Source organism: Xyrauchen texanus, chromosome 50 (genome assembly GCF_025860055.1).
Source record: "Xyrauchen texanus isolate HMW12.3.18 chromosome 50, RBS_HiC_50CHRs, whole genome shotgun sequence".
In the NCBI taxonomy this organism is placed as follows: domain Eukaryota; kingdom Metazoa; phylum Chordata; class Actinopteri; order Cypriniformes; family Catostomidae; genus Xyrauchen; species Xyrauchen texanus.
In genome coordinates, this window is record NC_068325.1 from 12340476 (window position 1) to 12362638 (window position 22163).

The following is a 22163-nucleotide window of genomic DNA, read 5'->3' on the forward strand; positions in this document are numbered from 1 at the left end:
AGACAACAGTCAGGATTTTACCGTGTCTGTCATGGAGAGACAACATTGATAGTATATTCGTTAAAACAGACTTTAGTGCTTAATGTTAGCTTAAGAGGTTTTTTTATTTGATATGTATGGATTCGACTTCGTTCATCATTCCGCTAAATGAGCCCAAACCAATTGTTACTATTTTAAACCAGTTCTGCGAACTAATTTGTGCTCAACTAGATTTAAGTGTCTTCAAGTCTGGACATTGGACAGAGAACAGCAGATGCTGGTTAAGACATAGCAGACTAGTGAATCTGTGAGATTCTATCATGCATTAATACCTTTGGAATCTATCAGCTATTTGTAAACATAATTGACACATCTTCTCAGGGGAAAAAAAGATAACCAGTTTAGTTTTGGTTAACACATTTTGATTAAGGCATTCCAGTCCGTTCCAGACACAACAGGTTTGGTCAGGTAGACAATATTTGAAAATAATATGCATTGATTTGACTGTGCTATTTCAGATCAAAGATGGACCCTAGTGGAACACTGTAAATGTTTGGAATCACAAAAGCAAATGCAACTTGATCCAAGGCACAACAAAAGACAAGTCTATCCACATGCAAACTAGAACGGAAGTTGAGTCACCCTTGTGATGATGTCAGTATTGGTTTATAGGAATACAAATTACAGTTTTTAGTGAACACTCAGGTGGCCAGTGGTAACAATTGGATAAACGTATGATGTCAGCCCATTTGAGACTGGTTTAAGCGTTGCGCTTGCATGCAACGATTAATGTGGAATATTCCTTGGATGTGGTATGTGAAACTGAAGTCGACTGGCTGCATGTGACACTGTGAGGGACGATGAAGCTTTGGTTGTGAGCTTGAGAGTATTTTTAGGCTAGTTGCACACACTGTGTACCAGTAAGTTTGAAGTAAGCTCATCTTCGATTAATAGTTGTTTAGTTTGCACATTTGAATTTGATTTAAATGCTAAGCGCATTTTAGTTGCCTACAATTATTATTTTTCTTTGTTACCACACATTGTCCGATTGTCAGACACATGATTCTTCCGATGAACTTGATAACTTGGCCTATGCCATCAATGAGGAAAATGGTTGAAAACCATTTAAAGACACATTTGTTGTCTCCTTTTGTCCTCTTCGTCTCTGCTCATGTTTTAAATGGTAGTTGGGTGCATGACCAGTGTCAGGTAACATGTGCATGTGCGTTGAGGGTGCACATTTCAAGTGCTTGCAGGATTTTACAAACCCCTACTGATACTATGCACAAATTGATTGTTGGAACCTGTACCAAATGTGCCGTTATGTAAACACACTGAAAATGCAATTAATATGAAACCCTGACTGCTTAGCCTCTAATATAGTTTTAAAGGAACCGTTCACCCAAAAATTAATATTCTCATAATTTACTTGCTGTTAAGCCACCTCAGACTTTTTTTTTCTGCTGAACGCAATCGAAGATATTTTGATAAATATATGGTGTATAAATATGTACACCTACACAAAGCAAGTCAATGGGGACCAACACTTCCATGTGCAATAAAAGACAAAGGCAGAGTGAGTGGTTTAATCAATGTCTTTTTTCTAATAAAGTGCTGCACAACAGAGCATAATAGATGTAAGATATTGCTTAACTATCATATAATTAATGCATAATATTCTAATAGTAAATATTACATTAGTGATAATTTTGTCTTTTTTTTTTTTTTTTTTTTTTAATTTTAAATCAAGCTTTTATTTTGATTAAGTTGGAATCATGCCTGCAGACTAGTCACCTTTCATTGATCCTCATGTTAAACTGAACTCCTCGTAATTGCTACATACTGAATCTGTTTTCATTCCAGGGAGAAAAGACAGAACACATTTATAAGGACTGGCAGATTCAGAAATGAAAGATTTAATTGACTTGTTATGATGTTTGAATGTAAAAATAATCAAAATTGCTATTTGGTAAAATAATAAGCATTTACATTTTTAAAAGCATAGTGGGCTTATTATGAACATGTGTGCTTAAATTGTACACATGTTCCTTATGTGTACCATTCCAGACTTTTCACATTTGCAGTTAAAGTAACTTAATTTTGTCTGTTTATAACAAAACATATCATGAGTGTTTAAATATCTAAATGTAATACTCATTTTATTGGAAGACTGTTAACATTAATATAAGAAAACAAGTAAAACTTGGGTTTGGGTGGGCTTAATTGGGTCACTTCCCGATTTGAAATAATACAATGGTGTCATATTGTCATGTTTTGTACGTCTATAAAATACAACAGATGCCCTAACAGATGCACTCATAATGGTAAAAAATAAATACAAGTTCTTAAAAACAACTACGGGGGGGCAAATGTTGCAACTTAAAAGAAAATTAAATTTCTGACATTAGTCTATGTAAATTAACTCTTTTAAAAATGCTTCTCTAAAAGTCACCAGAATTGAATGTTTTGGTGTTGTCTAGAATAAGGGTACACTTCGTTAATTTGTCAGATTTGTTTGTGTACCCGGAGATGAAATCCATGGATGAGGCTATGCCATTATTATGCCACATTATTATGGAATTATTTTTGGCAAAGGAAAATGTTTTTAAATATAATAGAATAACAAAGAATAAAATATATTAATGGATGCATATTAAAAATGACATTTGCAATCTTTTACGTGTTACTTTTTGAAATTTAATAAGCCAATTCAATAAATATATAGTCTGTATGCTGTGCACTTCAAGGTTAATGCCCACTCTGTTCTGTCATCTGCTGCCCAGACAGAATGCACGTGATGCTTATGAGGTGTTTTCAGTGTACGAGTTGCCGGCTGCACATATTCACTTTAAAAGCACGTAGCACATACAGACTATATATTTATTTTAGTGCTGCCAGTTGATTAAAATTTGTGTATGCTTTTGCATATTTCTTTGTAATTTATCGCTATTTAATCAAAGATGAAAGTTCTGAAATTTCGCTCTATTTACTTTTCCTGTCAAAATGCTTTTATTTTCATCTTAAAAGCTTACGATATATAACAATAATGTCTTATTAACATTTTCCAAACAAAGCCTTCCACAGTATAAACAAAGAAAGCATTAAAATATCACCAATTCAAGTATCGTTAATCGTTTCGCCTAGTCTAACAGTGCGTTCAGACCAGAGGCGGCGAGACCATCAAAATTCACTCTGGCTGCCCTGCCAACAATCCTATCGAAGATTTGTGGACACACTTACGTAGTTGAAATAGGTGGCAACATTTGTTCAGAATGCTTGGTTTTGTGAACTGTTTTAAGGGGCCGCAAAACATCCTGACATGTCGACCGGTATATTGTTGCTGACATATCACATGTAGCGTATATCCTCATGAAATCTTTTTATATATTATATATACTATAATATCCACTTCATCATCTCACCTGGCACACCAAAAATACGGACACCTTTGTCCACGCATAATTTATTTTATTTATATTTCTGTAAGCAAACAGGGACAGATCATACATATATTGGTATGCCACAGCAATAATCAGTTTCTCCTCCATTTTGTCTTTGGAAATAATGTTTGGTGGGAACCAAAGTTTACAATTGTGTTCTCTAGATTTCGCTAGATTGGAGCACTTCTATACTCCAACAGGTTGCCGCCAAACCGCGTTAAAGCTCATTACTATAATGTTGCCCGCACTTGAACTTTCTTGCCGCCGAGAGATGCTGGCTGCCATAGAAAATGAATGACTTCCGGTCGATTTGACGCTCTCGACGCCTCTGATCTGAACGCACCATAACTGAGAGTTTGACTAATTGCTTATTTATTGCAATGAGCATTTAATATTAAACTCTCCTCCACAATATTAATCAGCTGACAGACTGTGGATATATTTGCCGATTTGATCTCATTAAAAGCTATTTCAAAATACGTTGCGTTCTGCATTTTGAGATTAAGACTTGATGTGCTTTTGTGGCTGCAGAGGCTGCAAAGTACTTATTACTTTGGTATTATATCCATGCTGAAGTTTAATCTTAAGTTTAGGGGTTTGTTTATATCCCTAACCCTATGAGTAATAATAAGTCATGGTTGCCTTGCATCACTGAATAGAAGACTAAGTCTGTCCATTAGCCACGTAGAGTCAGTAAAGGGATGCCTACATAGTGATTGGGTGCTTTGATCAATAGCCTTCTGGACTGGAAACTAGCAATTGAGATCACCTATGCTAATGAATTGTAGCTCTTCTCCACTGCATTTTACCCAAACACACTGCGATCTGAAATATTTTGCTCAACTTGAGAAAATTCTGAAAGTATGGTCAGTTTAGATTTTTCTCTTCAGACTGTGTCAGCCAGATTGCATCTCTTCTACACCTAAGTTTCCTGGAAGATAAAGTAGCCTAGATTCTGTCTGTCGCTGAGTCATCTGTTGATTGCTGTTTCAGTGAGCCATAACTGTTCAGTGAGCCATAGCTGTGAGCCTGGCTTTACCTCTGCACTGTTCTTGTTGCTGGATAGAGAAAAACTATATTTACTATGACTTTGCACTGGGAAATAAATGGGTCATCCGTTTTACTGGGCAAGCCCTGCTGTTTGTATGTCAATAAACAAATCCTTTATGGCGACTTGTTTTGTTGTAACTTTGAGTCCAAAGGTTTGGTCTTATCCAGCTGTTGAAAGTAAAATGTCACAGTACCAAGCTAAAATAATTTAGTTTACACCCAGTCTTTTGTTTACGCCAAAGATTGAATTACTATTTCTAAATCTCTCAAATCTGTGATCCTCAACTGTTTTGCTTCTGGACCCAGATTGTACATTCAACATCTAGTCTAGTGACATGTCGTAATAATTGGCACGATACGGTGCAATTTTTTCTTGTCAAAATATTAGCTTGAGCCATTAACATTTCCACCTGCTAAATTATTACAGAAATATATTAATTTTGTTTATTGCAACTACAATAGTAATGACTACTACTAATAATAAATAATTTAGAGAACTTGTGTGAGCCCTACAGAGTAACTCTTATATTGGAAGTAAAGCATCGTCAAAACGGGACTTAATTTTGGTCAAATCATTTACTAGTTTGTAGTTTTAACACCATTACAGGGCTACAAATCATGCAGCACTGTAATGAGAAATAAATTCTCCAAGGGCTGAAAAATCATGATTAATAATAGTGATTTAAAATTTTAAGCAAAAAAAAAAATAAAAATCATGACTATCAATTTAACTATTACAGTGCAACCGTAATGTTATTGAAGGACCTGATAGCAGTCTGAGGGGTCCCTGGCAAGAGGATCATCATATTTGGGGGTCCTTGGCATCAAAAAGTTTGAAAACCTGTTACATGCATTAAACTCCATCTCATTTACCATTCTTTCGGGGTGTGACTTTTTAGCCATGTCATCACCATCTATGACTAAAGTACTACTAGAGCACACAATTGTTTACAAGAACACAAAGTTCTTCATAGATCTAGGCTCTTAATTCTGCTCTCAAAGTGCACCAGATTGATGCATTTAACTTTTAAAATGTACAAATTCTCTTGTGGGGGAACATGCCCCCGGACCCCCCCTAGAGGGTCCGAGTTCCACCCACCAGTCTCACAAAATCCTATTGGAAACACTGCAGCCCTTCTAAATCTTAAAAAGCCTATCTATTTTGCTAATGTATTTATGCATGATTATATAATTGGTTGCATTTTTATTTTCATTTTGCTCCATTTGTCTATGCTTTGTGTCCATATCACAACAGACCTGCAACATGTTTGGCCACCAGTTGAGAAACTCTGCCTTAAATGGTGAATTGATATCTTAAATCGTTACATAATTATAACCGGCAAAGTTTAAGACAAGTCTTTAGTATACAAACATGTGAACAACAATGGCCTCATTTACGAGGCATTCAGATTAGCCTGTTTGCTGTCAATTTATGAAAAACTGAAGTTTTTAAAGTGTATTGGAAATTATTATATTTCATTTTAAACTGGTTTTCACCATGGAAGCTGGTATGCCATTAATTCTCAAACAACCAAACAACAAACTGGAACGTTAAGTGCTATTAAAGAGTGAAAATGGACTTAATTTGCTTTCAAAAGGAAGAGCCTTAAGGTGTCAAATGTCAATGGGTGAAGTAATGAAGTTCTATTCTTGTATCCCAGTCTAGCTGTATGAATTTCCACATTACATTCCTTTGAGCCCCCGATTTAGTCCTATGAAGAATAGCATGTATGGGTTGCTGTGATCAGCAGTCATCAAAAATGATCAAGGGATATAATAATCTTCGAGAGGGAGGTTTATCTACACTTTCTTAATGGACATGATGTGTGTATCTCTTTGTCTGGTCTAATTGACCAAGGCTGTGACAAGAATGCCACCATAGAGGAAGTGCAAAACAGAGGTTTCTTCACCTTCTTCTTAGTTTGCAATTTTTTGCAGTTCCACAGGTGGTTTTTTTTGTCCCTCAAGTGGTAGCTTTATCTGAGAGGCACATGCTAAAAGGCACCAGGCCAAGTTTCAGGTATACACTTTTGTGTTCCTGGTGTTACCCTCATTGTTAAATAATTTTTTTTTTTTTTGTTTGTTTTTTTTTTTACAAAATTAAATAATCTTGGAACTATCTAAAAGATATTGCTCCCTTATATAGCTTTAATGTACATGGTTAACTTTTTCAATAGAGCTTCACTTTAGTTTAACTTCCAGTACTTTAAATTGATGGTTTGACAAGAAACAGTTCCAGAGTAGCTTCCTCAACTTTGATTTTGAATGTTGAGAGTAGGGTTGCAGCGGTATAACACGGTTTGAAAATTGACGGTTATCATACCATGTACATTTGCTTATCTACGGTATTGAGGAAAAAAATACAACCGGACGGAGATTCTCACATGCGCGTGTGCATCTCCTTTCCTTCTCGACTGATATTTCGGTGGCCGCCCAAGTGATCGACTATTTAGGACTGCCGAGGCAGATTTAATGATAATCTCACAAACAGCTAAACAGCTAATCTCGAAAGTGCAGCTTCTCATCTGCACTTTCACGAGTGTCACGAGCTCGCGATCATGATCTGCTGTTTTCTCTGGCGCGCACATTCAACAACTGGGGCTTCCCTCGATATTGCGGAGCACAGTCATCAAAACTGTGACCAATTTAAATTCTAGCGAGACTTTTCTACTTGTTATGGAGATTGTCAATTTGAACCTCTCAAACAGTAGCAGCCCTGACATGCCAAACAGCACTGAGAAGTAAAAGAGCAACACTGTGCTATGCGCCAATTTTTTTTTTTTTTTTAAATGACACTCCATCACCTTTACAAATTTGTTTCAGGATTTTACAGGTTCAGGATTTTGAGTAAAAGTAACTGTTATATTTTGACAATGTTATAGTTTCATATTAAATAATCTAAAGGTAGAATCTATTAGACCTCATTTTATATCAACAGTGGCAGTTGTAGTTAGTTTCAAGATGTTTCAGCTAGTATTTATGTCATAAATACATTGATTTATTTTTATTACTATTATTTTAAGACTAGCACATTGACCTAACCATGGTAATGAGGAGACTTTCCTTCTGTGTAGTATGTGTATAAATATTTAATATTAGGTAATGACGGGATAATAATGGGCCCATATAAGTAAATATGCTCTTCAATTTTTAAAAGGGGGAGAGACAACTTCCTGTAGATTTTGACCTCAACAACAAAAATAATGTCACTTGATGCATGTCCTTGTACTGGAAAACCATGAACAAAACTATATAACATAAAAGGAAATGCAGCCCAGGATACATTATATACAGGTTAAGTTTAATCTATGGCAGGTCGACACTTGATTTCCAATGTTTCCTGAAGCAAAACCAGTTGATAAGCACTGAGTTAAAGGTACAGACAGGAGCAGTCTGGCTGTGCTGTCGTGCATCTACTACAGTGTGTGTGTGTATATATATATATATATATATATATATATATATATATATATATATATATATATATATATATATATATATATATATATATATATATACATACTGTTAATAATCATAGGACATTACTTCAAAAGCTCACACAGCTGATGTTATATTTCATTTAGTAGTTAATTTAACCTGCTATGCTAACATTTAGTTATATAACATGTTATAGTTACATGCTTTTTTTTTTTAGCATGTTTATAATTCTGTTAGCTTTCTTATTTTTTTCTATTTTATTTTCAAAAGGGAGACTTTTTTTACACATACTTCAATAAAAGAAATGGTTTCATTTATAATAGTGATTGCTCAAAAATAAATAGATAAATAAAATAACCCTTCTGTTTTCACTGATAATAGTAATTGTGTTATACCGTGATGACGTGATATCTCATACCATTGCAACCCTAGTTGAGAGCCTGAAAACGTAAGATTTTGATGTTTTTTCAACTTTAGTGTTTTGCATCTGTTTGAGCACTCTTTCCATTGTCTTTCTATGTAAACATTGACATACACTAGCCATTAATATTGAATAAATAAATGTGGAACGAGTAAATTTGTTTTCTGAAGTTTTCTTCATTAAAATAAACTGGTAAGAGGCTAAACTAAAATTTGATTCCTGTATTGTATCGATTTTAAGTTGTTTGTTGATTTGGTTGATCTCCATAGGAATAAAAGTCATTGCTTTTTGTATGAGTCAAGCGGTACAATATTTTAAGATTACATCATCTCATACAAATTATTACAAGTTTTCATGAGACCATGTTGGAACATCAAATGGTGACATGACATTGTTTATCGTACAAAATTGAAGTAAACAAAAATGTCCATGAAGTTACGTTGAAATGTTACGTCTTTATTTGCATCACAGTTTTGCATTTGTCTGCTCTAGAGGTAGACCGGTATTTTACAGAATAATCTGTGGCGATAGTTGCTTTTTGGAACTATCGGTTATCCGCAAAAATGTATGCCAAAAAGTTTATCCCCTTTTTTTTTTTTCTCATCAATAAACCATTGGGTGAAATTTATACATATAATATTTATACATATAAATTATTTATCTGGTAAATACATAGGCTATAAAAACCTTAATTGAATGAATATGTACATTTAGTTGCCTTTTCTACCACCTTATAAATTGACAAAATCTGTTTTTAGAGGTCTTGGTTGACCTCTACTCTGTGCTCTTTTTATTTATTTATTTATTTATTTATTTATTTATATAAACATGCGTTAGACCAACCGTTGCGCCGCGTCATGCGCTGGAGCAGCGCATTTATGCTGTGTTGGATTAAAATAAAACAACTTTTAAAAGCGCTTCTTGGGACACGTGTGTGTGTCGCATTGCTTCATTTTTAGCGCAAGAACATGTTCTGTCTGAACGGCCCCTTAACCATTGAAAGAACGTTCATGGTGGCAATGATATTTAATAACATGTTAATTCAGACTTTATAGTGAAACCAAACCAATTAACTTGTTTTGTTTGGTCATTTACAATGCACCCTCTAGTCTAGCCATAGAGACATTTCACTGTATTGGTCACTAATCTTGTTGCTCCTGTTGAGACTGGACTGCAGTAGATTTACTAGATTGTGGCTGGATTCGCTTGGAGGGCAGCCACTGTGTCATGGATATTTAAGGAATGCTGATTCAACATTTTTCAATGCTGGTACTAGGGCCTGCTAAACCAGAATTGCTGCCAAATATGACTCTAAAAATGTCAGGCTGTCATGGGACTGTGGCATTGGTCACTGTTTACCAACCACAGCATTTAGTTCTTTGAATGTTTTTAGTAGTTTTAGAACTTTGACATTATTAGATATAATAGCAGTACATGTAACAAAGATTTTATTTTTTGATTAGTTCTATAAACTTAATGCTTTGTTTAATCTTTTTAGCTGTTAGTTTGTCTGAGTTGAAGTTCATCTAGGTAATTTTTCTAAATATGTTCTCACTCAGTGAATGAGAAGTTGGTCTTAAGTTTAAACCTTTTAGTCTGTAATATGGTGTAAATTGCATTTTAAAGGTAAAGGATAGTACCATATGTTCCCCATATTTCAAATCAGAAAATGTATCAAATTCCTGTGTACTACAAACATGTGTTTTATCCAGTCAATTATGAGCGATCTATCCCCTTCAAGCATCGAAATTGGTACGAATTCACACCTTGTTTTTGTCTATAGAGAAGTACATGTATGCAGGTGGGCATATAAATTCGGGATGCACCGCTCTGAACCTTTTAGATGCATCGGGTATAAGAACGACGAGCCTGATCCAAATCCGATACGGTGTGTTAGTCATGTTCGTTACGGTCAAACCAAAAAAAGACATTTAAAGAACCATAAAAACACAGTTAATATGACTCGTGCATGTTTTTCAAAGCCACTTGAAGATGTGCAATAGCTCTGAATCACAAAAGGCTGTGCTTAAGTAAAAATATAAAATGTACGCGCTGCAAAAGCGTGTCAGTGAATGGCGCTGCTCTGTTTATATACGCGCGCACGCTCACACACACTGGGGGCTATTTTTAGCCTTCACAGCGGTGCGCAATATTTGAGTGCTACTCACGAACACTGAGCACTTAATTAGGAACACCTGTACCCCTACTTATTCATGTTAACATCAACCATCATAATGGGGGAAAAAAAATTTGATTTCAGTGATTTTGTCCATGTCATGATTGCTGGTGCCAGATGTGCTTGTTGGAGTATTTTTTTATAACAGCTTTTCTCCTGGGATTTTCACACACAACAAATCTATTAAAAAAAAATGCTATTATATTTTGCATAAATAAAAGAGAGCCACCTTTTAGAACCATAATTTTTTTTAAGTACAAATATTGAATCTGGTCTCTCTAATAATATGTCATAATATCTGCATGCATGTTATTAAAAATGCTCTTTAAAGCTGAATTATGTAATTTCTGCAACACTAGTGCCACAAAACTGAATTGCAAAATCAAACTGTTTCAAAACAGCTTTGAGCGAATATGCCCCCTTTCTGCCGTATATCGAACAAACAGATAGTCCTGCCCCCAACTCACAACATTGGTCGAGTCAACGTTATTGTCTCTTGAGACTGGTCGCTCAAAATAGAGGAATTTTCATAGTGCCACAAATACCGTATTTACAGTTCAAGAAAATTAACCTATGATTGACTTATGTTTCATGGCAAGATAATTTTTTTTGTGTAATTATGACTAGGCATATTAAGCTGGGATAGAATATATTTTACATCAGCTTTAAAATGGTTTCAGATGGAGTACTTCATGTTTACCCATATGTATGATATAGTGTCTAATGTCGTGGCATTCCACCTAGATCTCTTCTGTTGTGAGAGCTTCTGGGGTTCCAGCTGTAAGTGTTTGTCAGGAGCCACCCTCTGTCCCAAAGTTAGCTCTATGGAACATTCTGGGCTCGTGTCCCAGTGAAAAGTGACATGTCAGCAGCTCATTCAAATGAACAGGCTGAGGGTTGCACTCTTTAGGGATTTGGATAGTGAACAAATTATGTATTTGCCTTTATAACACTTTAATGAGATCTGATTTAGATCATCATGTTTCTCAAATGTATTTTGCATTAAACGGTAAAATAATGAATATAATTGATTCTCTGCAACCAAGCCTAATTATCCTCTTAATTATCCTTGTTCATTTTAATCTGAACTGGGAAGCATTCTCTCCTCCCTTTAAAAGTTGATAAGCCTTTTTATTTTTTTCAAATGCATAATTATATAGTTCATTACATTTTATTATTTGCCTTAAGCATTGTTTTTCTGTGCTGTGCATGACCAAATCAGAACAGACCAGTGACACATTTTTGGTTCGCCACCCACTGCTCTATGGAATCCACTTTAACTAGTATTTCCTGTTTTCTGGGTTTTCCGAATGTACAGATTACTAATTGTTATTAATTACTAGTGTTTTAGATTCGATGTACACAGCCTGGGCCTGTAGTGTACTGTCTCCATCTATATATGCCTATCTCAGTTGCAGATGGCTTCAGAAGGATGATCTATTCATTTCCTGATGTAATCCAGAACCCCATACACCAAGCGCAGTGCTTCATTGCATTTATGCAATTTGCCGAGCTGGATTAAATGATCCATGATAATATGCTACTGGAAGGCTTAATTTCATCTCTGATAGGTTGAGATTGTGACCAGTTTTGGATCTTTGTGGGGGTTTTTTTTTCTTCTTTTTGTATTCATTCTGCAATAATTATTCGAATAGTAAAAATGCTATTCAAATTTTGCTAAGTTTTGCTTGGCTGGCCATATATACAGTGAGATGCATGTTAAATCCTGAACACACAAACTAAAACTGCCAGTTATAACAGAATGCACTGGGTGGCGCTGTTGAGTGTGGACACAAGTTGATCACATTTGTTGAGCAAACGGTTCTGTCAGTAGGTTCAGATGGGCACCAGAAAAAGCGGGTTAATGTGAGAATGTGGCTTACTGTGAGAAAGCTGGGTTCCGGTTTAAATCTTCTGGATAAGCGGTGTACACTTTACTCTCGTATATGTGCAACTCGTCAAAAAGCAGCATCCCCGTTGCAACGTAATCCCCGTAGCGCTTCTGTACACAACAAACATGACATCCGAGAAAGACTGTGCTAGCTGAGGTAAGGGACATTCAATCATTTAAACTGCTGTGTATAAATGAGTATAGTTTACTGAACACGTGGATATGCTTGTTTTTCTCAACAAAAACATGACATGAGATACAATATAATATATATTCTATATCTATATAATATATATTATATCTATATTATATATATATAGATATATAGATATATATACACACACATACTCGTCCTGTATGTTTACTGCATCAGTCTACTTAATTAGCAGATTTATTTTCTTCACTTTGCGTGAGCATAAATGTTTTAAATTCTTGTTTTCATGCATTGCTTTTTTTTTTTTATATATAAAAAACCACAGGACATGATACAAGTTTGTTTTGATTATAATAATTGGAAGCTAATTATTCATTAATCCCATCCCTAGTTGACTTTTACATTTTAAGAATATGTGAGTCGCTTGCCTGTGCAAAACTACACTTTACACTGTGAATTTGAAAGTAAGCAAGTTGTATTTTTAGTTGGAAATTATGTAATGCTGTCAATAGGAATGCATATTTTACTAACCCTACTCCCTAATGTTTCCCAACCACTGTGAAATTGTCAGGTGTGCCGTTAAAAATAATACATTTCCACAAATTAAATGAATGGAAAAAAATCAATAATTTCTTGGATCTAATCTCCTCACCTTTCAGAGAAATTCACAGTTTTGAAACTATAATGGGTCACTTTTGTGATTGTGAAAAGCAATGATTAATGTGCAAAAGTGACTGTTACACGTTAAGGAGCTTTCTCATGATGTCAGTGCTGCAGAATACATTGATTCTAAGAAGTGACTTTACACAAGTGTTTTTCACATGATTTTGCTTCAACAATAATGTCTTTTGAGGGTACTAAGCAACAAGAAATATTTAAAAACTGTCCAAATTTGTGGAGACAATTAATGTGTTTTGTTCCTATTTGAATCATATTTGTTTTTTTTAATATTGAGGTGTTCATATTTTAGTGGCCTCTGCTGTCACTGCGGGTGGGAAAACATTAATCTGCTTTGTGTGGTGTCTCTCTTCATAAATTAGTAAATAAATACATAATCCGCTATATGCTCGTCCTGTAAATTCATGATTCAAAATTAAAATGGACTAAAATAAAAGCTTAAATGTCTTACCCATAATTTTAACTTTCATATTTTAATGATAAGAATAGATTGTGACAGAATTTTTATGATCATGTCCGTCAAAATGCCAGACGATGAGAGTAATGCAAGCACTATATGTGACTTGTTTTTAGTTTTTTTTTTTGCATAGCCGAATTTCAAACATTACAAGTAGGGATGCACTGAAATGAAAATTCTGGATGCACTTGGCCAAAAACCGAAACTGAAATCTTTACCTATTTAAAAAAAAAAAAAAAAAAAAATGGTGTGTATAATTGTATTCATTTTATACTTTTTCATTAATTTCATGAATTTAATGAACCTGAATTGAAAAACTACAAACCAATAAAATAAATCACACTTTTATTGAAAGTAACACCAAAATTGGACACAAAAATATATTAAAACTATATTAAATCTTCTTCTTTCAGTTCTGTAAAAATCTAATTTTACAGATTTTATTAACAATTATCCAAATAATGTAAAGTTTTAGAAAACTGTTATATGCAAAACAACAGTCAAGTAATGAACTTAGCTAGCATCTTTAAAAAAGTTTAAATATGCAACAGTAATTTTTATTAAAACAACAGGCAGAACACAGAATGGCAGAGGGCTTCTATTCCACTGATCTATATATAAATATAATATATATATATATATATATATATAGATATAGATATAGATATATAGATATATAGATATATATAGATATAGATATAGATATATATAGATATATATAGATCAGTGCTCTATTCTGTTTATGTAAACGTATGTACACTTTAAGTGAAAATTATTGTGCAAAACAGCAGTAATTTTACAGTTAAGATTGAGATGCATTCGATTAGAATGTTAATATGATTATTCAAAGTATTTAATAGGGGATATCTGTATTACTGACCTTTTTAGATTTTTCTCTCCACATGTAAACGGATTATCATTGTGTTTTTTCACAAACATTTGATCTTGGCAATCACCTCCCCACTCGTGTTCTCCTTCGCTGTCCCATCATTCATTTTCATTATATGCCAGTTGACATAAGGGATAAAGAGACGAAACACAATCATGTAGTTAAGTCAAGCTTTACCGCAAGCTTATCTCGAAAATAGGGAGCGTGAAAGTAACGTTCGCGCTGGAGATCGAACATTACCAAGTGCTGCTAGATTATAAATAAGTATATTCTTTCTGGTTATTTCAGAACTTCCATCTTTCCTTCATTCCAATAGTGTTTAACACTGCTTAACATGTGGTGAATTATTGCATTACGGTCTGTTAACAGGTGGTTTGCCCTTGGAGTGTTAGTGGAACACTCTTGGAGCGAGAGAAAACAATGGCGCTCCGATTTTGTTTTTTAAAACACACCCCTCGCTCCAGGCAAAATCATGACGCTCCCCTCACATGCTCTGACAGGGATTATAACTATATAACTCAATATATATTGCCTTCACAAACTCCACTTGCTAGACTCTATTAGTATCTTATTGAATCTGACCAATGGTTCTAACAATGATCTGATTGGTGACTGACCAATGTCTGATCATGACACGTTTAACTGAATGTCTGTAAACACACACTGAAGCCACAGCTGTATCTTCCAGGCCTCTTTGCTAGTGTGATCTTCCTTTGTTCTTTACGGTTTCCTTTTTTCCTCAACACAATTATCTGTGGAAGGAAATACAAATCTAGTTATAAAGACACCATTGTTGTTGAGCTCCTTGGGGACAGAAAATGAAAAAATAAGAGACCACACATCTTTCTATGGCATTCTCTTTGCTGATCGCAGACAAAAATAAACAGTGGGACCAGTGTAGTCAGATTCACGAATGTGTGTGTGTGTGTGTGTGTGTGTGTGTGTATTTATCAGCAACATTAAAACCACCTGCCCTAATATTGTGTAGGTCTCTCTCATGCCACCAAAACAGCACCAACCCACATATCAGAATAGCATTCTGAGATGTTATTCTTCTCACCGCAATTGTAGAGCGGGGATATCTGAGATGCTGTAGACTTTCTCCGTTCGAACCTGTCTGGCCATTCTCTGTCAACCTCTCTCATCAACAAGGTGTTTCCATCTGCAGAACTGCCCTTAAGTTATTGAAAATAATAATAAAAAACATTCGTCAAGTCTCGAGTCGCTGGTTCTCAAGTTAAAGTCAAGTCATTTTCTTCATTTAGTCAAGCAAGTCCAGTCCTTAAATTTGCGAGTCAAGTCATGTAACTCGAGTCCCCCACCTCTAAGAGATATATATATATATATATATATATATGACACACACAGCTCTGGAAAAATTAAGAGACCACTCCAAATTTTTCTTAAATCAGCATCTCAACCGGTATGGCTTCCATTCCACTGTTTGTTGAATGCCAACACAAGCACACCTCATTCTACTCAGTGAGGTAGTGATTCGGTGTTTGGGTACTGCTGTGGTCTTCAATATCCTCTTACAATAGGACCAACTGGAGGCTAAAACAGTGCTAGTAGTACCTCAAAAGTAATTGTGTGGCAGGTGGGGCGGAGCGAGGACGGAGAGAAGTGAGACATAGGTGTGCACCTGGGACGAATGATCTCACCCAGCTGTGAGTGATTATGAAGGGAGATAAAGCGGGGAGCAGAGCTACAGACGACAGAGAGATGTCTTGAAGCTGTTCGTTTAGTTTGGTGTGGTGTTTGGATTAAAATTTGTTGAATGTGCATCCGGCTCCAGCTTCCTCCATTCCCGACCAAACAGAGGTCTTTCACAAATTGGAAAAAAACAAAAGACTATTGACCATGCCAAAAACGTTTTCAGTGAGGAAAAGACGAGTTCAATTCTGGCTTTAATGGCAGAGGGATGCAGTAAGCATCAGGTTGCTTCCATCCTTAAAGTTTCTAAGACGGCGGTTCATAAGAACAAGGCCAAGCAGCAGACATTGGGGACAGCAAAGCTACAGACCAGTTGAGGGCAAAAACTACTCTCCACTGACCGGGATGACCACCACGCATTTGAATGTCACTCAAGCAACCGTAGGATGACATCAAGTGACCTACAAAAAGAATGGCAAACTGCAGCTGGGGTTTAGATTTGGAACGTGGCATGATTGTTGGTGCCAGTTGGGCTGGTTTGGGTATTTCAGTAACTGTTGATCTCAAGGGATTTTCACGCACAATAGTCTCTAGGATTTACTCTGAATTTTTCCAGCAACAAGTGCAGTAATTTATAGAATTATACAATGTTAATTTTACTCAAACTCATACATAGTAAATCCAGGGAAACTGATAATTTTGCAGTGGTCTCTTATTTTTTCAAGAGCTGTGTATACATGGTAGTGCACACTCTAGCAGTGGATGACTGTATATAGTCAGTCTTATCTCTGTCTTCTGGCATTATGAACCCATTTGTGCTGAAATAAAACATTGACAGACCATAAGCTTACTCGATCCAATTATTAATTACAAATAATCGATCATTGATTAATCATTAACATCCCTAATTGGAATATAGATCTGTTGAAATTTAACTCATTAACATGTGAATTTTTTTTTTTATATTCTGTTAGCACATTTATTCAGTTTTACACTAAACTGTTTGATTTTTATATATATATATATAGGTCCTTCTCAAAAAATTAGCATATTGTGATAAAGTTCATTATTTTCCATAATGTAATGATAAAAATTAAACTTTCATATGTTTTAGATTCATTGCACACCAACTGAAATATTTCAGGTCTTTTATTGTTTTAATACTGATGATTTTGGCATACAGCTCATGAAAACCCAAAATTCCTATCAAAAAATTAGCATATTTCATCCGACCAATAAAAGAAGTGTTTTTAATACAAAAAAAGTCAACCTTCAAATAATTATGTTCAGTTATGCACTCAATACTTGGTCGGGAATCCTTTTGCAGAAATGACTGCTTCAATGCGGCGTGGCATGGAGGCAATCAGCCTGTGGCACTGCTGAGGTGTTATGGAGGCCCAGGATGCTTCGATAGCGGCCTTAAGCTCATCCAGAGTTTTGGGTCTTGCGTCTCTCAACTTTCTCTTCACAATATCCCACAGATTCTCTATGGGGTTCAGGTCAGGATAGTTGGCAGGCCAATTGAGCACAGTAATACCATGGTCAGTAAACCATTTACCAGTGGTTTTGGCACTGTGAGCAGGTGCCAGGTCGTGCTGAAAAATGAAATCTTCATCTCCATAAAGCTTTTCAGCAGATGGAAGCATGAAGTGCTCCAAAATCTCCTGATGGCTAGCTGCATTGACCCTGCCCTTGATAAAACACAGTGGACCAACACCAGCAGCTGACATGGCACCCCAGACCATCACTGACTATGGGTACTTGACACTGGACTTCAGGCATTTTGGCATTTCCTTCTCCCCAGTCTTCCTCCAGACTCTGGCACCTTGATTTCCGAATGACATGCAAAATTTGCTTTCATCCGAAAAAGTACTTTGGACCACTGAGCAACAGTCCAGTGCTGCTTCTCTGTAGCCCAGGTCAGGCGCTTCTGCCGCTGTTTCTGGTGCCTGTGCACGGTGGCTCTGGATGTTTCTACTCCAGACTCAGTCCACTGCTTCCGCGAGGTCCCCAAGGTCTGGAATCGGTCCTTCTCCACAATCTTCCTCAGGGTCCGGTCACCTCTTCTCGTTGTGCAGCGTTTTTTGCCACACTTTTTCCTTCCCACAGACTTCCCACTGAGGTGCCTTGATACAGCACTCTGGGAACAGCCTATTTGTTCAGAAATTTCTTTCTGTGTCTTACCCTCTTGCTTGAGGGTGTCAATGATGGCCTTCTGGACAGCAGTCAGGTCGGCAGTCTTACCCATGATTGCGGTTTTGAGTAATGAAACAGGCTGGGAGTTTTTAAAAGCCTCAGGAATCTTTTGCAGGTGTTTAGAGTTAATTAGTTGATTCAGATGATTAGGTTAATAGCTCGTTTAGAGACCCTTTTCATGATATGCTAATTTTTTGAGATTGGGTTTTCATGAGCTGTATGCCAAAATCATCAGTATTAAAACAATAAAAGACCTGAAATATTTCAGTTGGTGTGCAATGAATCTAAAATATATGAAAGTTTAATTTTTATCATTACATTATGGGAAATAATGAACTTTATCACAATATGCTAATTTTTTGAGGAGGACCTGTGTGTGTATATATATATATATATATTAGGGCTGTCAATTAAAATTAAATGGTGTCCCGATTAATTAATCGCATGTACAAATATTTGCTGAGAAATCCCCTCATTTAACAATAATTCAATATATAATGATGAAATAATTCTACATAGTTATATTTAAATATTTTTATATATATATATATATATATATATCTCTATCTATCTATATATATCTATCTATATCTATCTATATATATCTATCTATATCTTGAGATCTCTTAGTTCGCATTTGCGCTCCACGTGTTTTGAACGTAACGCATGTTTGTGGTGTTCTGCCAACTGAAGTGTTGTTATCTTCACTGTATAAACTTGTGCGTTGCTCATACAGCTGAAATTTCACTTACTGCACTCTAATGTAAACAGGTGGTACTACAAGCTTACATTTCACAGGAACCTGTGTATGTGTGTATACACACACAAAAAAAATAACAGAATATTTGGAATCACATATTTTTAACCCTTCCTCCCGTACGTTAACCACCCAACACAAACTGATACCCCAGTGGTCAAATGCAATTGACCAACAGACACAAACAGACAATAAAAAATTAAATTAAAAAGTATGTTCAAAAACAAAGACTAAAACACACATTTAAAACAACACTGCCTTCCTCTTCTGCCCCTCTCCGAGAGCCCTCCAAAAAGGCCAAATATCTGCCCCACCACCTGATGAACACATCCATATTGCCTAGCCTTTTATATGACAACTCTTCCCAAGCTGACACCCTGCCTATCTCCTTGCACCTCTCACGAAACGATGGGGCTCCAGTTGACTTGCATCCTTTAAGGATACGCCCATGAGCCCTTGCGACAACTTGGCCATAGCATTGCTCAATTTTGCCTCACAAATTTGTGAAATGGACTTCAGAAATTGCAGCGAGGATTTCTTTAAATTATTAGAATAAAATTAAAATTTTGGTAATATTTCAGTATCTCAGCCTTTGACAGGCATGTTTTCAAGTAGTCTGCTCAAGGGCGCATGTAGTAAGCTCCTGTATTTACAGAACCTGTACAGAATGGTGTATTTAAATGTTATAAGAGTGTAAAGGCTGAAACAAGTGTTTATAGTCTGAGTGTCATGGGGCTGATTTGTTGGCCTTGCTATATTGCACCCCCCTTTGCGCTCACACACTGGTCTGTTGGGATGCTATTGAAACGGTGCTCTTGCGTGATCTAAAGCTCTTTACATTGGGAAAGATGCCACATTTCTGAAGTTAGGAATTACCTCTAAAGTATTCTCTTATTGCACTTGTAGGCACTATGTTTGATAAATGAAAAATCACCATGCTTGTTTTTGGGTGCAGATCATGCAGCACTTGGTTGATTCCCCTTTTTTGAGGTCACGCTAGACTTCCAAAATGATTTCAGTTTTGATCTTTCCTTTTTCAAAAGAGCTCAGACACTTTTTATTTTTTATACTGCAATTTTGTTTTGTCACATGATTAATGTATTTTGTTTCTTTCACAGGGCCTGACTGCTCAACCACTAATAAGATTCACAGGAAACCAAGGGGTGAGTGAACTCTTTAATTTGTACCTTATGTTGGGGTTGGCTTCAGTTGTACCCTCAGCCTGTTTAAATGTTTATGTAGTATTGTGGTGGTTATGTTCCCCTTAACCACTAGAAACCCTGATAGTCATGTTGCATCATGGCCTCCTGTGAATCTGGAACTCCCCCTGAGGTTTGTTTTGGTAATAGGAATGCAGTAAGTTAGTGATGACTTCTGCTGCACAGTCACCCTTGATGGCAACCACAATATCCTCAATATTACAACATCAGCAGTCCCTAGTCATTTGTGGCAATCTGTGTGGATACCAGGCAAGCTACCTTTAGGTAGAAGGGGAAGCTGATTTCAAAACATCCTGAAAGACTGGCGGTCAGTATCCTTCCACAGACAAGACAGGAAGTGACCAACGTCAGTCCGTTCAGTCAGCCCTGAGCTCACGCTCCACTGTAGCATTGGGCACCAAATATTGCAGCAGCTTTAAAATGGATTTCCTTCAAGGTGGCCCTTGTTGAAGTTAAAAAAAAAAAAGCACTTTGGAATGCACACTCAAAATATGAAATGTTTTGGCTGATGCCCATTTGAACAAAAACCTATAGACTGATACTGATTTTTTGCCACTTATTTAGTCATTAGATCACGGTTTTACTTAGGAATGCATGAAAAATTAGGTACAAAGGCTTTTTTTTTTTTTAACACCGTTCTAACAATAAATAATTTCCAATATATCTCATTTCTAATATATCTGAAGTCAAAATCTGCTGGTTTCAAAGTATTTTGGATGGTTTCCCTCATCATGTAGTCTATAGGTAAGTGTTGCTTTCACAACTGTGCACTGATTTTTCTGCATTAATGTGAGAATGTTAAAATAATGAAATACAGGTCCTTCTCAAAAGATTAGCATATTGTGATAAAGTTCATTATTTTCCATAATGTAATGATAAAAATTTAACTTTCATATATTTTAGATTCATTGCACACCAACTGAAATATTTCAGGTCTTTTATTGTTTTAATACTGATGATTTTGGCATACAGCTCATGAAAACCCAAAATTCTATCTCAAAAAATTAGTATATTTCATCCGACCAATAAAAGAAGTGTTTTTAATACAAAAAAAGTCAACCTTCAAATAATTATGTTCAGTTATGCACTCAATACTTGGTCGGGAATCCTTTTGCAGAAATGACTGCTTCAATGCGGCGTGGCATGGAGGCAATCAGCCTGTGGCACTGCTGAGGTGTTATGGAGGCCCAGGATGCTTCGATAGCGGCCTTAAGCTCATCCAGAGTGTTGGGTCTTATGCCTCTCAACTTTCTCTTCACAATATCCCACAGATTCTCTATGGGGTTCAGGTCAGGAGAGTTGGCAGGCCAATTGAGCACAGTAATACCATGGTCAGTAAACCATTTACCAGTGGTTTTGGCACTGTGAGCAGGTGCCAGGTCGTGCTGAAAAATGAAATCTTCATCTCCATAAAGCTTTTCAGCAGATGGAAGCATGAAGTGCTCCAAAATCTCCTGATAGCTAGCTGCATTGACCCTGCCCTTGATAAAACACAGTGGACCAACACCAGCAGCTGACATGGCACCCCAGACCATCATTCCTTCTCCCCAGTCTTCCTCCAGACTCTGGCACCTTGATTTCGAATGACATGCAAAATTTGCTTTCATCCGAAAAAGTACTTTGGACCACTGAGCAACAGTCCAGTGCTGCTTCTCTGTAGCCCAGGTCAGGCGCTTCTGCCGCTGTTTCTGGTTCAAAAGTGGCTTGACCTGGGAATGCGGCACCTGTAGCCCATTTCCTGCACACGCCTGTGCACGGTGGCTC

At 36.3% G+C, this 22163-nt stretch overlaps 2 protein-coding genes across 2 annotated transcripts in view; one reads left to right on the forward strand and one right to left on the reverse strand.

Moving 5' to 3' along the window:
- The window catches only part of LOC127640988 (transmembrane protein 59-like), a 28294-nt gene extending 13615 nt beyond the window's left edge, over positions 1-14679 (reverse strand). The window contains exon 1 of the mRNA XM_052123723.1: positions 14622-14679. Within this exon, the coding sequence (XP_051979683.1) occupies positions 14622-14679 (58 nt within the window). The remainder of the gene's footprint in view (positions 1-14621) is intronic.
- A 1319-nt stretch (positions 14680-15998) lies between these two features.
- Positions 15999-22163, forward strand: part of LOC127640989 (RNA polymerase II elongation factor ELL-like) — a 35816-nt gene continuing 29651 nt past the window's right edge. The window contains exons 1-2 of the mRNA XM_052123725.1: positions 15999-16055; positions 20298-20342. Of these exons, the coding sequence (XP_051979685.1) occupies positions 15999-16055; positions 20298-20342 (102 nt within the window). The remainder of the gene's footprint in view (positions 16056-20297; positions 20343-22163) is intronic.